Raw genomic sequence first — 21,109 nt, 5'->3', positions numbered from 1 at the left:
GAGTATCTCGAAACTAGCTGTTTGACAGAGACAGAACTGCTGATAATGAGTGGGTTGTGTCTGTCTTTTTTGGCTGATCACAACAGAGGTCTGAAGCAAAACAGAAACTCTTGATATGTTTGTGTAAAGCAGCAGTAGCATAAGGGCAGGCAGCAGGAGTTCAGCTGAAGTTCAGGGCAGATGCTGCCATTAGTTTACACTGCAGGAAAGTAAAATTGCTTCCGGATTTACCTCTTCCTCCCAACATCAGCGCTGAGCCACGCTGTGTCGCAGAGTCACAATGTCAGTAGGGAAGCAGTCTTTTAGCAGGATACCACGTTCACGATGGCAGTCCAGCTCTTCAATAAATCCATACCAGTAGATGACTAATCCAGGGCCAAATCTATCAAACAAAAAAGAAAAATGAACTTATGTAACTGTGTTAGGGGAATTTCAATTTCCCACCTCTGTGATGCCAACAAATCTGGTTAACTTCACTGCAAAATTGGAGGGAGTATTTAACTTCCATTTAATTTTCAAATTTTGAATGTGCAATTTGATTGATGTCAATAGTACCTGATTCCATGAATAAGAATGCTATTTAGAGACTCACAGAATCCACATCAGAGTTTCAGCTTTTTTTTTTTAACATTTTGCATATATCAGTAAAAAATACCTATGTAATAAGTACTAAATAACACTCAGCAACTGTGATATACAGAGAAATGTCTTCTGACATGTACCCTGCTCTTTTAGATTTGTATGTGCAGACATTAAAGACACAAGGGTTTACACATGTCCCAATTCATTCAAATTATAATACCATGAAGATAACAATGAACCCTTAAAATACAATCTCTACAATGAACTATTATCCAGGTAATTATTAACATAAAGCACAATTTAGAAGAAAGTTTGTGTTGTAATGGCTCTGAAATGTGCCTCAGGAATGCCTCAGATATTGCTAACTCTGACCGATCCCCACTAGGCAATCTCAGGAAGTAGCCCCATGGACTACTTTACCCATCAGGAAGTTCAGACCTTCAGGCTGGGTTCATAAAGAAGTAATCACTATCAATCACTGTGTACTGCGATATGTTTTGCACATCAGTTTCACGTTTTTCCTACTGAGAGCACTTAATTAAAGGGCAGCACTACTTCTGGTGTAGTGTTGCAGGAATTTTACAGTGGAATCATAAATTATGAATGCTGGGTTAGTAAAAGGATGTCTAAAAACAGAACTGCTTTCTGTAGTCTAACATTACAGCAGTCTGTACAACATTAGGCCAAAAAGCTTTTTCTTTCCTTGATTTATTATATGCTGTAGCGAACTTGCCAAAACCAACAGCGCAGGATGAGCTGTTAGGTACCGTCTGTACAAGAAAAAGTTCAATAGAATGTCATGTAATGGTTTATATGCAGAACTGTACTCAGGACTCAACCAATATGATAGCCAATTTTTGTACAACATTTGATTATAATAAATATGTGCTGGGGGGAGGCACAGTAACAGAAATGTCTACTGAGCAGACAATACAAGCACTCAAAGTCATCGGTAGTGCCAGGCTGGCTTCATGAGGGTGGTTTCTTTCCAACAATGTGGAGAAAACTCTATTTGATGTGCTTGTGTAATGGAGTAGGCATCAAAGGAAGAAGAAACCCCTGTGGCTTCCTCCTGCAGTTTCAATTAGATGTGGTACTCTTTTGCCTGAAACTGCTGTGGAGCATTTCAACATTTTGGTCTATGGCTACTAGTCTTCAACCTCCAAGTGGCTGCAGTACAGTGGTCGTCTAAATTACCCTCAGCATAGATGAGGCCACACTGGCAAATACAGTTTTTGCAACTGAAAGGTGATATTCAAAAGTTGAAAGGTTAAGACACTGACACATCTGGTTCTACTAGGCAACATATCCTAACATGTCTGGCAATAAATCCAGTACAGGCTGAAAAGTGGCAAATATGAAGGACAATGCTGCCTATACCCAATTACTAATTTTGTCTGTCTGGCCAACAACTTCAGCTTCTATGGACTTCTTTCCATTGTCCTTTGCTTAAGCTCCTGTGGGGCCAAAACGTGCAGAATCTCACTGTACCCACAAGCCTGGAAACCCAAGCAGGAGCAAGTGAGGCCAAGGACTGATGCTCACAGCCTCTAGTTAGAGACAGCAGTTTGCTGATCCATGAGGAGCCCCTACTTTTGTTACTTCACAGACTATGTATCTATGTTCCCACATCAAGCAAATAGAGAAATAGAGAAATAGGTAATTGGGTGGGGATGTACTTCCATACCAACCAAAATCATTTTAAAAGCAAAATCCCCAGAAGACAAGGAGCAGACCTTACGTTTTTAATGGGCTATTTTGTGCAAGGCAGAAGGTATGAAATGTATGCAAGTAGTTACTCATTACGAGCACATGTGCCAGGTAAAATCCTGATGCTAATGAGCAGCTGCTCGCCCAAGTTCTGAAGGGCTCGTTTTGCTGTGTGGCAGTCTGAATCCCCCATCCACCATAAAATGCATGTGGCACTGTGCTTAAGTAATTTTGTTTAGTTATTTTTTGAAACTGTAATTTTAAATAAAATTACAATTTTGAGACACCTCAAAAGGCTCATTTATGTCTTGTGAGCAAATCATCTCAGCTCAAGCACAATTTTTGAGGTGCTTAAAAAATTATGTTCAGAAATACCAAATTTGATAATAAAATTACATACAAGAACATCTGCAGACTGTTAATGGCAGGAGCAAGTACATCTTTGGCATGAAAATATCCATCAATCCTGCTTCTGACTGGGGTGTTACAGCAAAACTGTATGCCCTTTGCTGTCTAGGTTGCTCTTTTTCAATGCTACTGTGTCATTCGTTCTATTATAGCTCTATATCATAAAGCTCATGTGTATGATCATATAAAAACCCATGCCCTACTTTTGTTTACTGCACTTAAGTGCAGTACTTAAGACCAAAATGAACTTTTTGGCACATTAAGCCTTTGCCACTGACTATCAGGAACTCCTGCTGCTAAGTGCTAATTTCTGTCTCATTAACGCCCAGAGTTGGCAAACCACAAACAATGCCACTGGTTAATTACTGCTGCCTTAATTTGAAAAGACACTTAACCTTTTTGTGTATGGGGATGAGATAGGGAAATGTAACCTAAAAGTAAGGACCATACTTTTTAATTTGACTCCTTCCCAAGTGGAGATATGACACCCTGAGGAATGAAAGTCAGCGCTGTAAATTACAAAGTAAAGCTACAAATTGATTTCTTGCATCAGTTCTAACATTGAACAAGTTAAGTGACTGACTGTGGTTTACACAGGAGAATCAACTAAAATGACAGAATGCATACTTGGAATTGCTATGGAAAGGGGATGCATTCAGTAGCTCTGAGGAGCATAGAAAAACTTTGAATGTACCAATTGGTTCTAAAATTATATAGATACAAGATAGGCCAGGTTATCTTACTTCATATGAAAGACACACTGGTTTAGGCTTGAATTGAAAATCAGCCTTAGAATGCAACAAACTATTGGACTCCTATAAATTTTCTTCTTGCTTAGAAAAATTGTGTAAATCCCTGAAAATGAGTTCTTAGGTGTGAAGGAACATGTCCAAAAGTTATACAAAACTGTAATTTTAGCTATTACAATGAAAGCACTTATTTTAGAATTTTACTTTTATTAGTTTTTTTTTTATTTTTTTAAGCTGAAAAGAAATCCAAGTAACTAAGGTTTGGTTGATTCCATGCAGTAAAAACAGAATGAAGAGGAAATACAGAGACAAGCTTCCTTAAGAACACAATAAAGAGCAAGTGAAAATTGTCCACACAGGTTGCATCAGTTTACCTAAATATCAACTAACAGATAGGTAGCTTCCATTATATAAATCCTGATATAGTCAATGTCCAGCTCTGACATTAGAAGTTGTGACTGATACAAGGTGGCCAAAGCCAACTCAGCCACACTTGGGGCAGGAGTACCAGAAATGCCAAAAGGGAGGCACACAGGCTCCTGAACCCCAAGGCACGGCAAGAAGAGAGCAGCATTACAAAAGCTCATGGGTTACTTTAGGCCTAATTTAGGCTTGATATAGATGACTAAATTTAGTCTAAGTACTAAAGGCAGCACACGGTAACTGAAGCATTTGAGATAGAAAAATACAGTTTGAGTATAGTTAAATATAGTTGCAGTCTCAACAAGTTCTTTAGATAAAACTCACATCTGACAATACTGTTTGCTCTAAGTCAGGTTTGCACTAATTTCAGATTGTTCAGAGGAACTTTGTATTGGTTTAATCACATAAATTTTGAAAGAAAACCACAGCTAAAGTAGTATGCTGATAATCCTGGGACACTGAGTTTTGTCTTGCAATGGAGTTTCACAGAGTTATACTGTAAAGCCAGAAAGCGAAATTCAGATTACCCAAAGCCAAATGGTTCTTTGTCTTCAGAAAAAAAACCCAGCAACAACAACAAATTAAGGGATCACATAAAAAAAAAAAAAAAAAAGGAAAGGAAACAACCAAGTAAAGTATGAATCTGGGTTTAACTTGCCCTCTAGTTGAACCAGTTTTGTGCTAGAAGAGAAAAAAGACTTTTATTTATTTATCGAAGTGGCCTAGTAGGCTCACACTTATTCTACTTCACTTAAAGAGAAACTACTCTCTAGTAAAGTCTTTTCTTCTGGAATGTCTGTGTGAGGTCCATACCAGCTTCTAAGGATTTGCCTAGACATGTGGCTGTTGTGAGGTGATTTTTTCACCATCACAAAGCCTTGCATGTGGTTTTATGAAAAATGCATTTGTGAAAAATGCATTTTCAACACACTGCTTGATACTGAACAGAAATGTAACAGAACTTGGAATTGTTTTTCTATAAATGTTCACTTCATTTATTATCAGTCTATTTGTTATAGATGTCCTATATGCATCTCAGCATAATGTAAATAAATTGAATTCCAAAAGACTCTCATAAGAAAATGCTGGCATATGAATTATTATTTCTAATATGCATGCATTTAAACAAATATTTTATCAAATGTATTCAGTCAAATATTCATGTTACGAAAGTGTAACAGTCTATCTGGCTGGTGATTTTAATCATGAAGGTCACACCTGAATGTGTCTTTTAAAGACTGCATTCTGGTCTCTCACTTTTCAATGCCATCTAAAAAGCTGGCTTTGTGTCCTTTTTTTTAAAAAATATGGAGCAAACTAGAGCATTACCATTTGCGTAACACTACTTATTTTCTGGGAAAGGGGAATTAAAAAGTTCACAAATAAATGATTACAATCTAAGTCAATTTAAAATTGTTTTTCAGAATCACAGTTGTGAGTAAATAGATTTTACTTGTAGTACCAATAAACCTGGAATATAAAATAATTAACCCTCCCTATAATGCATAATAAGTTTACTGTTTAAGGACACTCAGCTTTATTTGAGTGTACTTGTAGAAGTCTCATTTGTGTCAGCGGAAGAAATTTAGAAATTGGCAGAGCTAGGCTAGTAGGCAACAACTACAGACCTCAATTTCAAATAAGGTCAGTTGGCATAAGTCAGACAACTTCCTTATGTCTAGACCAGTTTACTACTGCTGATGACACAGTATTATATATCTTGGCAAACCTTTAAGGGCCACTGCTCAGAAATGTACTTCGATTAGCAAGAAACTTTTCACGTAATCAGCTACTGCAGTCTTAATTCAGAATAGTTTATAACAAGGTATTTTTTTCTACCTTTACACAGAGTTTAAAAATCAAATAAAGGTACTTGTGCACGAAGACAGTGCATTTTAAAAACTCTGAATGGAATTTAAAGATAATGGTGGGGTTTTATCATTCCTGTAAGTTTTCCAATCCTCCACACAATTTTGTGATCCAGTGATACACATACAGCACCTTACTACTTTGACTTCCTCAAATCTGGTTAAAAGGAGTAAAAAGTCCAGCACTTACAAAATCAAATAATTGAATGGTAATTTTTGCTTTAAAAATCCAATCCTTAATCTGTAATCCATAAGGCTGCAATATTTTTGTGCCAAACTCCCTTAAGCTACTTAACAATTCCTACCTACAGTAGCAAGTGAAAAAAAAATTGCTTGCAAATGTGGCTCAAGAAAGTTTAACAAGTTCTGATCACATACTTGTAAAGATAATAGGAAACTTGTCCATGGCATGAGCAAGTACTACATCATGCCTCACACATAGATGCTAGCAGCATATGTCTCAAGAATCTAGGCATCCAGTTCATGCTGCTTAAGGTAAAATTACGCAAGTAAAACTTAATCGGCTTTAAGCTTTGATGTTACCACAGTAGCTGGGGGAAGTCTTATTTTTACTGAAGACAAAGAAAAAATCAAAATCTACTAATATTTTGTGAGACTCCCATCTATAAGGAGGTTTTCACTTAAAAGTGGGAATTTCTTTGGGCTGAGAAAGGTAGGTATTTCCATGAATGCCAGAAACTGGTATTATATGCAGTTGTGGAAGTTAGAGTTGTCAGGCGAAAAAAAGGTGGCTGGAAACTAATATCAGGCCTCTCCCTCTACAGTAACACCTCATTCAGATGCGATTAAATCTTAATGAACTTTTTTACACTATCTATCTTTTTACCTCTGCAATGAGGCTGTAAAAGCTTCAATCAAATAGAAGCACTTCATCAAGCTGATAATATGATTTAATTGCTTTTGGCATTTTGAAACATAAAAACAAATCAAGTGATATTTATGTGGACATAAGGGGGCATTTAAAATATTGTAGAATTTTCCATAGCACAGTTTAAAATGCATATTAATAGACAGCACCAGAAACTGTGCAAGTCACTGTCATTAAAATATTATAAATACAATATAACTTTTAGCTGCATAATACATTTTTAATAAACAAACTGTCGAAACACATTCTTCACTTACACTTCTTCATTCAGATCTGAATACTGTTCTTCAGGCAAATAAAGGATTTTTATAATCCTCAATGACAAGTTAGGCTTTTTTTAAAAATACAGTTCTCATGGAAATTAACTTTTAAAAACTATGATTAAATAACATTAAGGCTACAGTGATTTACAAGGATCAAGGCTTTCTAAGTGAAGACTGATGCAGTGAGTGAGAAAGAAAACACATACTGGCTTCAAGGCAGCTTGTCAGTAAGAGGAGAGAGCCTTGAGTGAACTTTGAATTTCTCAATTTCTGTTGGTTCATGTCCTAACATATATTAAAATACACTCTTTTTTTTTAATGTTTTGTTTTGCTTATTAGCAGTATTCCAGATGCTCAACTCTCAAGTGTTGTGTGTACTCAAGGTACAACATATTTTACTTTCAATCTTAGCGTGTTCAAAAACCAGGGAGATGCTTTCTTTGCGCATCAGATTGTAATGCTTTGTGCTCTAAAGACACACTACAAGGTGACCCTATGCCTGCACTGCAGGACTGGGCTGATGTACTGAAAATTAACATGATACTTACATCAACGTTTTAGAGAAGAGATTTTTAACCCTTATGCTGCTGGATTTTTTCATGGAAATAATGACCACAGTTTTTTCAGAGAAACATAGAATGGCTTGGGTTGGAAGGGACCTTAAAGATCATCTAGTTCCAAGCCCCCTGAGATCAGAGGGTGCCATCCACTGAGATCAGGTTGCTCAGGGCCTCATCCAAACTAACCTTGAACACTCACAGGGATGGGCCATCCACAACCTCTCTTGGCAACCTGTTCCACTGCCTCACCTTCCTTTAATGGAGCCCACAATGTACTTGGCCCTCTGGGCTGCAAGCGCACACTGGTGGCTTTTTCTGACTCTAGCGGGGATCACTTGGGTATGCATCCAATGCATTTTGGCTGCATGGGAAGAGAAAAGAGAGAATAGATAGTGTTCCAGGTATGTTGTTTGGTAACTTGGAAATAAATGCAATATTCTGGGAAAAACAAGGATTCTACATTAGTTAACCGTTTCAATACAGGGCAAAGGGACTTCAGGCACCCTGGATGAGGGACATAACTAAGCAAAAGAAGCTCAACCAAAAAACCCAAAAATCTTAGAGGTGCAATACAAGAAAAAATTCCTACATCTATTTCAGAAGCTTCAAAATCTCCATTCTGGTGGAGAAAGTTTAATATTCTATTCTGTGTTAGATGTGGCATCTATGTATTTGTTTTCTATAACTCACAATTAGCACATTGTTTTACTGTCCACTGTTTTGCAAGTCCATTCATGTTCAAAAGAGCAACAGCCTTCCAATCCTGCAACATGCAATTTGAGGACTAGTTTACTAAAGCAGTGTTGCTTCTATTTTAAGTTGTGCTACTTGTATTTACCAGTTAATACCTTGCAAGAATGGCAGTTAATAGATGGCAAGAAACTCTTTGAATAAGCAGGGAACAAAGATGGCTGCTTGCACTGCAGAACTATTCCACATACTGTTGCTGAGAGCATCACTTTCCGATTAAATCCAGGCAAGGAATGTTGCTTCTTGAAGTACTTTCTTGTTACTCAGTTTCCCTTAGAAAACATTATGCCATTAGTTCGCTCTCCAGAGACTGTCGATGCAAGGCACTATTGTTTGATTCTGCACACTTGAAGATGTGGATCAGTGTTGAGAGGAGTTACTGAGGTTATTTCAAACATTTTGTTAAACTCACAGCAGCATTCCCAAAGGAATTCTTGGCTGCAAACTACCTCTTATGCTGGGTGACAGAAAACATGAGAAAAGCCTTTGAGTACTGTCCAGGCAGCCACAAGTGCCGCTCATGTTGCCACTAGGTGATTAACAGCTGTTTATTTTTAGGGTTGAAAGTAACAGGCCATCCTAAGGCCAGTGCAAGATGGTATCTGAATAATCTGTGAGTGCCTCGTAGTTTGCAGCAGTCCTTTCTTTCTGTGCAGCTGTTTATCTGGTGTCAGTGCTCACCAGAAAGATAGGATATGCCAAAAGTGCATTTAACCAAGGAGGTAGCATTAGATTTTTGTTTAATAATTATTGTAAAACAAAATCAAACTAATCAGAAAAGTTGCTCAGCAATTTTTGACAGCAGAAATGTTGATAAATAAAGGCACTATATACCTGCGTGCTTAGTATTTGCTGAGCATAAATCTTGGAGCCAGTATTAAAGCTATCTCAAGACATTTTGAATGAATTATTAGACAATTCTGTATCTTCAAATCCGTATACATAAATATGCAATAAAACAAGCAATGTAACAGATGAATTAACAAATGGAGGACAGCTCGTCTATGCTTCCAACTTCCCAGATCAGAGCATTAGAAGACCAAATAGTAAATCATACTGAGTATCTCCACACAATGCTGCTTAGCAGTAAACTACCAAACACGCTATTGCCCATAATTGACAGGCAGAAGCACTTTATGTGTGATGCCGTACTTAAATTTATTGTGTCTCAAAATGTAAGTCACCTATCTGTATTAAGCAGGGATCAGATGAAAAAGGAAGTGGTATGTCTGCTGCCCATTACTGTGGCACGTGATGCCACCCAGAAGGAAGGCAAACACCTCCTCTGACCTTGAATATTCTCACTGTCTTTGGAATCCACTGGCAAACTTTAATTGTTTCTGGCACACACTTATTTTTAATGCCCGAGGTTCCTCAGCTTGTCTTTCAGTTGATTCATCTGTCCAGTGTCTGTTCGATCCAAACTAGTCCAACCCCACTATATATTTGAAAATAATTTGGCATTTAGTTGCTATTCAGAAAGGACTGCATCCTGAGATACACAGGTCTTATGTATCACCTGCAAAATATCCAGTCTCCCAGAAGAGGTATTTTCACATTGTGAAAGTTGAAAACTGTTTCAGACACTCTAGGAGACCAAGGCAATCTGCAATAAGTGTTCCATTCATTACAAGGTGAAATAAGTGTATAACTGTGGATCAGCAAAGAAATCTACTTCCCTTTTCTGCCTTCTCTCTTCTTAACTATTTATACACCTACATATAGACCTCTACTGCATGTACCTTCCGAAAAATTCATGCTATTTAGATTTATTTACAAGTTATTTACTCCTTCTCAGTATATACCAATACTAAACCCAACTGCATTTCAGCTTTCTTTGCTTACTATGCACTGAACTTTTCTGGGCTTACCATCAAGGTTCAGAATTACGTTCAAAAGGAAAACATAAAAATATACATGGCAATGTAAGTGAGCCCAGAAGGAAGGAGAGGAAGAATCAGAGGAAAATGTTATCACTTGTGATAGCCAGTGACATACTACAATCCATGCCTGATGAGAACTGAGGCAGAAGTCTGCAACACTGTAAAAATACCATAGTATTAACATTTTCCTTCATACAAGTACATGTCGAAAACAGTGGAAGACAGCTGAACTACATATTCTTGTGTCCTTCTCATTTTCCTTCTTTTCTTTTTCTTTTTTCCTTTCCTTTTTCATTTCTTTGCCATGTAATTGTTAGACTGCTAGATAAATGAACATTGTTGGTTGGCAGACATCTAAGAGCATCAAAGACAGAACTAGCAGTCTCATTTAAAAAAAATCAGAAAAAGTGTGACCTATTGAGCTGCTAGTCCTATTCAATTTTCTGTTCCCTTTAAGACAAAAGCAAAACTAATAAAAAATAAAAGTAACAAGAAGAAAAATAAACACCACTTTTCCCTTCAAAAATAAATAAAGCTTGAGTAAGCAGCTTGAAACGTCATGAATAATGAGTTTTACCAACCTTTCTGAGACTTGGCTAACTTCCACCTGAGTACAGTCACTTTGTTGTTTTTTGGTTCTTGCATTGCATAAAAGCTCAGAGTAAGTAAATTAAGTGATAAGATTAGTATCTGTTCTGACCAGATGTCTCTTCCTCTCCCTTGTTAGCCCAAAATTGCAAGGTTTTTTTTTTGTTTCTTAAAGTGCTTATTTTTCAGTCTTGTCCTTATATTTTTGATTGCAATATCAAAAACCACCATGCATTCAAAACATAAGGAAGGATAGTAGTTTAAAATGGTTCCTGAATTCCACAGGAAAGCTGTAGCTCTAGCTCTCAAGAAAGCTGTCTCTCAGAAATCCACTTGTCAGGAACAGCCATAATGCAGCTTAAGGAGAGGTGCTGACATAAGGCTTCCATCTGCTCCGACCTCAATACAGATTACTGAATATGTTTAAGACACCTTCAACTTGAACTGAGTAATGGAAAACCAATATAGAAAATAAAAAGATTCTTGTCAGTCCCCTCAGTTTCTGGCACTCTTACAAAAGAGGTGAGGGTCTTCCTGTCTGTTCAAGCTAGACCACTCTTAATTGGAAGACATAAAACATCCCAAATCAAACCCCAAAAAGACACACCAAAAAGAAGAAAATAGTCAATAAATAAGGGGGAAGAAAGAACAACTCCATTTCATTTAACACTCAGTGAACATTTATGCAATTCCCACTACTACCACTTCTAGGATCTCTCCATATCAACTACTGACTTTTGCCATAGATTACAAAATGCCTTTCTCTACATTTGAAGTATCACATTTTCACAAATCAGTATTTCTACACTGAAGGTAACTTTGTAGTTTGTGCACAGCAGCCTAGTATAACTCAGTTAGACATTACACATTACTACACAACAATATAAATATACCCAGCAAATCTGGCACCATCCTCCTGCAGAATGAGATGAATTCTCAATGGTATTTGGAGCTTTTCAGTACTAAGTCTTTGTTATGCAGAATTACCCAGTGACAAAATTATTTCCATCAGGCTAAGTGATGCAAACCGATTATTGTTTGAAATAGTGTGGTATATTCTGCCCTGGTTACAAAAACAAGCTGCCCAGTCACAAAACCCAGCTGTCCTAAAGTCCTTCCCTGCTCAGAAGTACATGACATCAAAATGTACAAATTGATGCAGGTTTGTATACATTTTTCCCTCAAGCCTACCTAGGCCTAAAGATGATCTGCTAAAGGAAAACTTGCACAGGTATTGCATTTTTGCTGAGAGCAAATAGGACTTTCAGTTTGAGGTCATAATATCTCTGTTTCCACAGTTGCTAAATCCACATTAGCATTTTTAAAAGCTATTTCTAAAGCCATACCAATAGATTAAGCATTATTTTTAGTTAAGTTCAAAGAGAAGAAGAAGTACAGCTTTGCCTGTTCTACCTGATTTCACTATGGCAACAGCAGAAAAATGGTAAATTCAGGAGATTAGGAGAACTATAATTCCAGCTGAACCAGCAAAAATAAGAATTAAAAATTAATTTATAATTTCTTGATTACCTACAGGCACTTTTGAACCATTCTTTAATTAAAAAAAATTAATTCAGACCACAGAGAAAATGATAGAAACAGTATAGAACAGCTTCTCTTTGCTTAAGTAATGTTTCCACTTTAATGTACTTATTTGCTCTCATTTGCTTAACACCACCACTGTTTAGTACTGCACAAATTTATGGAAATCTGACTTTAAAGAGCTTTGTGGTACTGAGTGATTTTTAAATTTTTTATATGCTTAAACTGAAGTGCCTTGATGAGATTCTGTAATAAATGAAATAAAATAAAACTCAGTAGCATGTAATGATGCCTTGTGACATGATGTGAGGTAATATAGGCAGCAATATGTCATCACTGTGGGTAAAATAATCTGAATTATTTCATTTTGGTTTACTTTGTACACAAGTCTGTCCTATGACTAAAAAAAAGTATGAATAAAACCTGATAGATCTTTTTCCCCATGGGTTTTTGAGGACAATGCAATTGCAGAATACCTTACTTATATATTGCAGGAGTTGCAAGATTTACATTAGAGGAACCCAAACTGCATTCCACTTCTTAAAAAATTAAACAAACCAAACCAGACACTATATTTAGATTGGTACTGTGTAAATATAGAATTAAAAAAATATCACAGAATCAGAGTGGGTCATCTGGTCCAACCTCCATGCTCAAGCAGGGTCATCCTAGAGCACACGGTACAGGTTTATGTCCAGGTAGTTCTTGAATATCTGCAGCGAGACTTCACAACCTCTCTGGAGAATCTGTTCCAATGTTCAATCACTCACATAGTAAAGAAGTTCTTCCTCATGTTCAGGTAGAATTTTCTGTGACTCAGTTTCTGCCTATTGTGTCTTGTCCTGTTGCTTGCTACCCAGAAGAAAAGTCTGGATCCATCCTCTGACACTTCAGACACTGAAAGACATTGATGAGGTCCCCTCTCAGTCATCTCTTCTTGAGGCTGACCAGGGCCAGCTCCCTCAGCCTTTCCTTGTAAGAGAGATGCTCCAGTCCCCTCTTCATCTTCAGAGACCTTCACTGGACCAGCTCCAGTAGCTCCCTGTCCCTCTTGTCCTGAGGAGTCCAGCACTGGACACAGCACTCCAGGTGAGGCTCACCAGGACTGAGTAGAGGCGCAGGATCATTTCACTGCTGGCCATGCTCTTCCTAAAGCAGCTCAGGATCCCTTTGGCCTTCTTGGACACAAGGATCATGGCCAGCTTCCTGTCCCCAGGTCCTTCCCTGGGGAGCTGCTTTCCAGCAGATCAGCCCCCAGCCTGCACTGGTACATTGGGTTATTCTTCTCCAGTTTTATTAAAAAATGGAATAAACCTATATTAAAAATATTCTAATAAAAAAGCAGATGTGCTCACAACAGAAAAGTTTTAAACTTTTGATATCGCTGTCTGGAAGCCATGACAAACCTAACAACATTTGTTGTCTTAAATAGTAAAGATTCAGAAATGAAACCAAACATTTTTTGTTTAAGTTACACATCTTTACTGCAGGTAACTAATCTGACTTTTGTACATAATCTACAACTTAACAGGAACAAAATATTGCTACGGTTGGGTTCAAATCTACACACAGATATAAAAGTTGCAATACAGAAATTATATTTCCCTTTGCTTTCACAGAGGAAGAAACAATCAATCCATGTAACATTTGATTAGTAAGGGGACACAAAGCAAGGCAGCTAAAGAAAGGGCAAAATACTAATATGAAGCATTGGGGAGAAAGATTTTCAGTACAAATCTAGAAATACTGTATTTTCTTGAAGACTTGCTTAGTCCTCATCTGGAAATTGTAGACAGGTCATTCAAGAAAGACACGAAATAGTCAGATATGGAGAAAGGCTACTGCACTGTCCAGGAAAAAATTACTTGCTCATGAGAAGGACTAAATGAGTTTCATCTTTCCAGCCTAGGACAGTAAAGGCTGAGGACAAGGTATTGTCCTCCACCAACACACCATGGAGTCTAATGCACTGGGTCTAGGAAAAACTTCCATTGAGAGCAGTGGGACCTTTAGATTATTTTAAAATTCCACTTGATATGTTTAACAAATAGGTTATAAGATATGGTGTTTATCACAGCTGGGGATTAGACACAGTGACAAAACCTTACACTTTTCTGAATGTATTACACAAAACTAGTAATACAAAATGCTCTCTCAAGCAATCTGGAATGATATCACCACTGCTAGCAAAATTAAACAGACTCAAATGTCTTTTCTCTGCCTGAGGAAAAACGACAAATGTCTGTACAATATGACATATATTTATAAAACAAGATACCAAAAGTCATGCAGGAAAAGAAAACGTTTAAAAAATGTAAGATTAGAAGAAATCTCCTTTTGAAATGAACAATATGAATTTGAACCATGCTTATTCGTCCATAGACATAGCTTAAGTATTTATTTTTCATAAATAATAATGCTTGTCTGATTTTTATCAAGGCTAACATTTTCAAACTGCAAATGTTCTCTACACTTGGAAGTTAAATACATAAAGACAGGCAAACTTTTCTAATTGAAGAAGTATTTGCAACTTTTCTAATTTCACTTTTTGTTTTTACAGCACATACCATTACCCCAAGCTCTCCTGGTTCAGTGTTATCAAGATTACTCCTGCCTAATCCTCAAGCCTAAAGCAAAGAGAACAATCAAAGGTACGTAGAAAGAAATGAAACCACCACCAAACCTCAGAAATCTGTAATAGCTTCATCACTAGTTCCTTGTCCTAGTTTTCAGGGAAAAAAAAATTATTATCTTTAAGCATTACCCATGGCAACCACATACTTCATACACTCTAGTTCCTCCTCTTTTAAAAAAAAAAAATAAAAAATTTATGAATTCTTCTTAAGGTCCTGGTTGTAAAGTACATAGTTCATAAAAGTTTCCTGGGACCAGGTGACCACCTCATTATGTCTGTCCCACCTGGAGAGGTGGACTCATTGTGAATGCTGCAGTTCATAAAACGTGCAGCAAATCAAATTTTAAGTGAAGGCACAAAATTCTCAATGAAGAGGTTGTGCCCGTAAACCAACTTCCTGGCAGAGGCAAATTGTGACAGGTGGATTGTATCGCAATCCCTGCCACCCCCAGCAAGCTTGCCTGCAGTAAAAATAACTGAGTAGGGCTGAACATTTTTTGCTTACAAATAGAACTAAATTTAACAGTAAAACTGAACAAAGCAATAGCAACTGAATCAAATGTGACAGCAAAACCCCCATTTTATGCACACACTTTATTACCCTTCTTAACTTCGTGTTTGTATAGTGAGGGAATTTATGCTTCAGCTTGTCTAAAACTGAATTACAGAGATACACACAGTGGTAATTTTCCTTACAGTCATCTACCAACTGAATGAGAAAAAAGTAGCTATTTTAGAAGAAGTGTATACTCAATTCCTTTGTTTTCTCTGCCCAGTCACAGAACACATATTTATTGTAAGGATGAGCTATAAAGTATCAGATGCAAAGTGCAAAGAAAGAACCATCTCTAACTACTTTCAAATATTGCTTCTAGAAAGAATCTTCTTCATTACACTCTTTCTTCAACAATTTAAAAATAAGAGGCATAAGAGATGAAAGTGACAGATGCTCACTGGAGATCTTCTCTTTGTAAAGACAAAAATTTAGATAGGTATGTGAACCAGAAGTGTGGTGTGAAACTACCGGACAATAATTGAAATAAAGGTCCCAAATGCACAGTGTTAGAAAAGCAGAGCTAAACCATTTTCCTCACTCAGTATTACTTGTCACTAGCCAACAAACTAGCAACAAAGGCTGATGATAATCCAACAGATACTAAATTATGGCACTTATACGTTAACGCAGCTTCCAAAATATAAATGATCTTAGACAAGTTATGTAAGGAGCAAGCAACCACTTTTCCTGATTTTGTATCCAGAGCTTAGTGAAATAGTATGTATTTTAAAGATTTTTCCAAAAAAACAAGAGAAACAAACTCAAAAAATTTTAGTGTACTATCAGAAAGGTGAGTTTAAATACGAAGCTCTCAATTTACAATAAATATCTTTAAAATATCTTTGAAAATCCTTTACCTTTTGTTAATTTCAGGATTTCCAGATGAATCTCAAAAAAATCAGTAATTCTCATGTTGGACAAACTTATAGTTAAATGGTCTGTATGGTTTTAAACTTTATGTACTTTAACCCCTTTTACATTGATTAGATTCCAACAAATAATTTTAAGAGACTGTCAGGAAGACATGCTCGAAAGTTCAAACTTTTTCATTACTAAAATGAAAACAACTGATGATTTGTAAAATTAAATGCCAATTTTAAGTATTTCAAAGTAGAGACCAAACTTGTTTTGGTATATTTCTGACTTACCACTCTATGTTAACAAGGTCATCTTTAAACATATCTTTTTGTTGTCTTGCCCATAGAGTAGTTATTACAATAATGGAATCATACAGTGGTCCAGGTTGGAAGGGACCTCAAAGGTCATCCAGTTCCAACTCACCTGCCACGGGCGGGGACACCTTCCACTAGATCAGGTTCCAAGCCCGATCCAGCCTGGCCTTGAACACTTCCAGGGGTAGGGCGTCCCCAATGTCACTGGGCAACCCGTTCCAGTGCCTTAGCACCCTCAGACCAAATAACTCTTCAATACCTAAGGTAAATCTACTCTCAGTTTGAAACCATTCTCTCTTGTCCTGTCAATTTATGCTCTTGTAAAAAGTCCCTCTCCGCCTTTCTTGTGGGCTACTTTCAGGTACTGGAAGACTGCAATTAGGTCACCCTGAAAGCCATCTCTTTTCCAGGCTAATCAATCCCAATTCTCTCAGCCTTTTCTCACAGGAGAGGTGCTCCAGCCCTCTGATCACCTCGGTGTTCCTCCTCTGGAGTCACTCCAGCAGGTCCCTGTCCTTCCTGTGCTGGCACCCAGAGCTGTACACAGCCCTGCAGTTGGGGTCTGACAGAGCAGAGCAGAGCAGAGCAGAGGGGCAGAATCCCCTCCCTGCCCTGCTGCCCACGCTGCTCTGGATGCAGCCCAGGACACACTTGGCTCTCTGGGCTGCGGGTGCCCATGGTTGGCTCATGTCCAGCCTCTCAGTCATCAATGATACCTTCAGAATAAGTGAGGGGTAAATATTTGGCTCTCAAGAATCGTCTTATGGGAAATGTGTATTATGTGAACTGCTATTTGATGATGAAATGTCAACAGATTAAAATATTTCTTCAATAAATTACTCCATTCAATAAAAGCATCAATAGTTTGCCTGGTTTTAAAATACAATTTCACTAGAACACATTGAAAGAAATAATACTAATGTAAAAGCTGTGCCCTGTGCACTAGTCCATATTAAACCACAGCCTCCCAGCCCCTGGCATAAGGGTATTGTTAAAGGTCTGACAAACCATAGCTATAAGGAAATTCAGTGATCAGAATGAAAATCTTAAATCTTTACTTATCACTTTGTGCCTAGGTATAATTCACTGACTTTATTAAGGATAGGCCAATGTCTTTGTAGGTTTAATATAAAACCATTAAAATAGATGGTATCTTAAAAAAAAAAAGTAAGTAAACATTAAAAATCTTGTGAATACATACATATATATTACACAGAACTATTTATATTATGGGGCACTTTTTCACAACATGTGGGGGGCAAAATGTTTTGATTACCTCACTAAAACACAAATGAAGAAATATTGACCATTCAGTCAGGAGTTCAGGCATTGGATTGTATGACAGGGACCTTCTAAATACAATTGAAGAAAATGCACCTCATAAATAATGCTCTGCCCATTAAGGCAAAGACAGGACGCAATATGAAAAAACAAGGTAGCCCGCATGATGACATGGAAATTATTGCAGTAGTTCAAAAGGAAGAGAAAACATTAATGAACACAAACTTCTCTTTTCTCAGTATAAAAAATTGTTTAATAGTTCAGATTTTTCCTCCTGTTTTGAAGCATTCCATCTCATTCATGATTCCCTTACATGAATGGAAGGTAAAGAGATGTACTGAAATCTCTCATGACACTATAGCATCTCACAGTTGTTTATTTTAATTTCTGGCATACATTATGATCCATACTTAATGGATCCTCTGTTTTCATGCCATTTTGATTATATCAGCATGTATTTTAGTCATTGATCAGTAATTCCATTTGTCTTTTATATCACAGTTTGACATCAGTGCAAGAAATGGGATGAGATGCAAACAAAAGTATACAGAATTACTAAATAATAGTTGATCATGAATCATATTTGTGATGCATGACCTGTCAGAATCAGATTTAACAGTATGTAATGAATGCTTCTTTGTACTTCCATAAATTTGATAGAAAAAAGGTTGCTTTCAAAGCTAAAAAAAATTTGCAATTACCAGCTGCTAATCACATCTGAGGATTACTGGTCTTTCTGACTAAGAAGTCACGGATGACATTAGAAGACTCTTTATAGTTACTGTTATCAGTGACTTGGTGATCTGAGGTGGATCTTTAGTAAACAGTACTTCTAACAAAACCCTGTTGTAATGTTCTCAAAACTCAGTTTGGTCCCAGGGAGTTACTTTTCCAGTTGTTATTCCCTACTGTACAGATATCAGAAAAGCAGAATGAGCTGTACCACACACTACCTGGCTTAAGAAAATCTGGAAACTCACCCCATACATTCAATTTGACATCAGACTCAAAATGAAGAATTTTAATGAAGAAGTTAACCCCAACAAAAGAACTCATATATGTTTTGATTTAGCAACATTAAAATTTAGCTATTTTTGACCAAAATGAAGAAATTTTTGAATAAATTTTTCAGTTTAGCTTGCTGAAACATTTCAGCATTAAACAGCATTCCCCCTGATGCTCCTCCCCTTTCTTTTAACATGTTAGCATGTGGTTAGACTCCTTTAACTCCAATGAAGTACAAAAAAAGAGTCGAGGGGGGGATATGATTCTCCAGAGCCACAACAGTTATCCACATTAAATACAGAGCATTGCAGGATTGCAGTCCTGCAAAGGATTGCTTTATTAAAAATTACAGGAAAGAAAACATTTTAAGTTCACCCAAATAATTGATATATTCACAGCTGCACAAAAGCAGACATTTCACTTTGACTTTTAGAAGAGAGATGTTGAAACTCAGGAAAGTTTGTCAAAAACTTTGTTGTCTGTCCAAAACTGTCCCCAACAGCCAACAAAAAAATTCCTCAACAGATTTTCTGGAGTGACAAAGATTATTTTTAAAGAAAAGAAAGAAAAGTACTACAAGAAATCAAAGAAACAGGTCATTTTGATATCCAATAACCAAAAAGAATGTTTTGGCAGAAATGAACTTATCTCCACTGCAGTCTGATGAAGCTTTTCAGATTTTTAGTACTTGCTTATCTTTGTTAATACACTCAAGCACACATATATCTTCTGAGAGTTCTGCTTTAATGGCTGAGTTTTAATGGCACAGCTGACAGGATACGTTAAAAGACGCAAAAAAATTAGTAGCAAGTCTGAGCTCCATGAACAATGCTATCCACCTTTAGACTTCAGAAAGTGCAAGACTGATCCATATATTAAAACAACCAAAATTAAAAATATGGAAAATAGACAAATCGTTAAACCACCCACCCACAACACCCTGAAACTCAAGGTAAGCTTCATAAAAGAAACATTTTCAGACAGAAAAGTTCAACTTAATACTTATTTTCCAGTTCCCTCTCCCATCTTTTAACCTTACAAGTTTTTTATAAATTATATATGCAAAGATTCCCAGGAAATAAAGTCAGAATAGCACTAATCTGATGATTTATATATTGCTGTGGTAACATAAAAACCAGGCACAGTTATAGACACGCTTACATATACATGAATAAATGCATATGTAGGTAGAAGAGAGTGTGCTTATGATGGGATGTTCTATACTAAATTTATCTTGGCTGAATTTTGATATTTCTCATGACAAGGCCAACAGAGTGAGACTTGAGTAACATTACAACCAACTCTGTGCATCACTCTTGCTTTCTAATCCACAGATTTTAAATTCTGGACAATCCATGTTAAAAAAATACAGTTTGTTTTTCCACTCCTGCACATCCCTTCCACTAAATTTAAAGTGTAAATTTATTAAATTAATTAAGGAAAAGCATATGATAAATAGGAGTAATTTTCCCTTTTCAGAGTGAAGTGTCACAGCTTCTCATTATAGTTTAATGAGATTTACCTGAATCCTATGAGGGTAAATACTTTCTTTTTAGAATTAGCTTCATTAGGAATTCAATACAATATATAAAAGAAATGTGAATATTTGTTCTGAGATACTTCTTTATTTGTTTTGTAAACTGAGCAGATCATACAAGTTGTTTTCAGTACAGCAGTTGATTCCATATGTGCAGAATCAATATGAATATTGTAGTACAACTTTTATTACAGAACAACCTGACTTTGGCAAGATATTGAATTGTGTAAAAACAATGTTGTATATTTTCTGAATGACTGACTTTTACAAACAAAAAAATACAGAAATCACTGTTAAAATAGGTATTTTTGTAATACATTCATAACTTGGCAAAAGATTGACCACTCCACTTTTGTTACACTGACTGAAGTTTGTTGCAAAATAGTTGTTTGCTCTCACTAATCAGTTTGCAAAACTGGAAGTTTTGGAGTTTATTACTCTCTTGGCCAAAATTTTTCATTAGTTAGTCTGATACAATCAATGATTCAAAACATTTTTTGTGTGCTATAACCCTCTTTAAGCTTAAAGAGTTTTCTCCCAGTTGTTTAACCACCTTGAGAAAACCAATGTATTTGCTCATACTTTGCCCACTTGCTCTTACATTAGGACAAACTCAACAAGATGTACTGCAGACTGCACTTCCTTCTCTTCTAGTGAAAGTGCCTGATCACACAAAGTGCTTAACTTAGAAGACAACACTTTAGGTGC

The 21,109-nt window shown here is 36.7% G+C and overlaps 1 protein-coding gene across 1 annotated transcript in view; it reads right to left on the bottom strand.

The window, feature by feature from the left end:
- CDIN1 (CDAN1 interacting nuclease 1) overlaps window positions 1–21,109 on the bottom strand; it is a 127,684-nt gene that overhangs the window by 2,450 nt on the left and 104,125 nt on the right. The window contains exon 11 of the mRNA XM_033063894.1: window positions 232–382. Coding sequence (XP_032919785.1) covers window positions 247–382 — 136 coding nt within the window. The 3' untranslated portion in view covers window positions 232–246. The remainder of the gene's footprint in view (window positions 1–231; window positions 383–21,109) is intronic.

This window comes from Catharus ustulatus, chromosome 6 (assembly GCF_009819885.2).
Source record: "Catharus ustulatus isolate bCatUst1 chromosome 6, bCatUst1.pri.v2, whole genome shotgun sequence".
NCBI lineage: Eukaryota > Metazoa > Chordata > Aves > Passeriformes > Turdidae > Catharus > Catharus ustulatus.
This window is presented reverse-complemented; position numbering and strand designations above follow the sequence as displayed.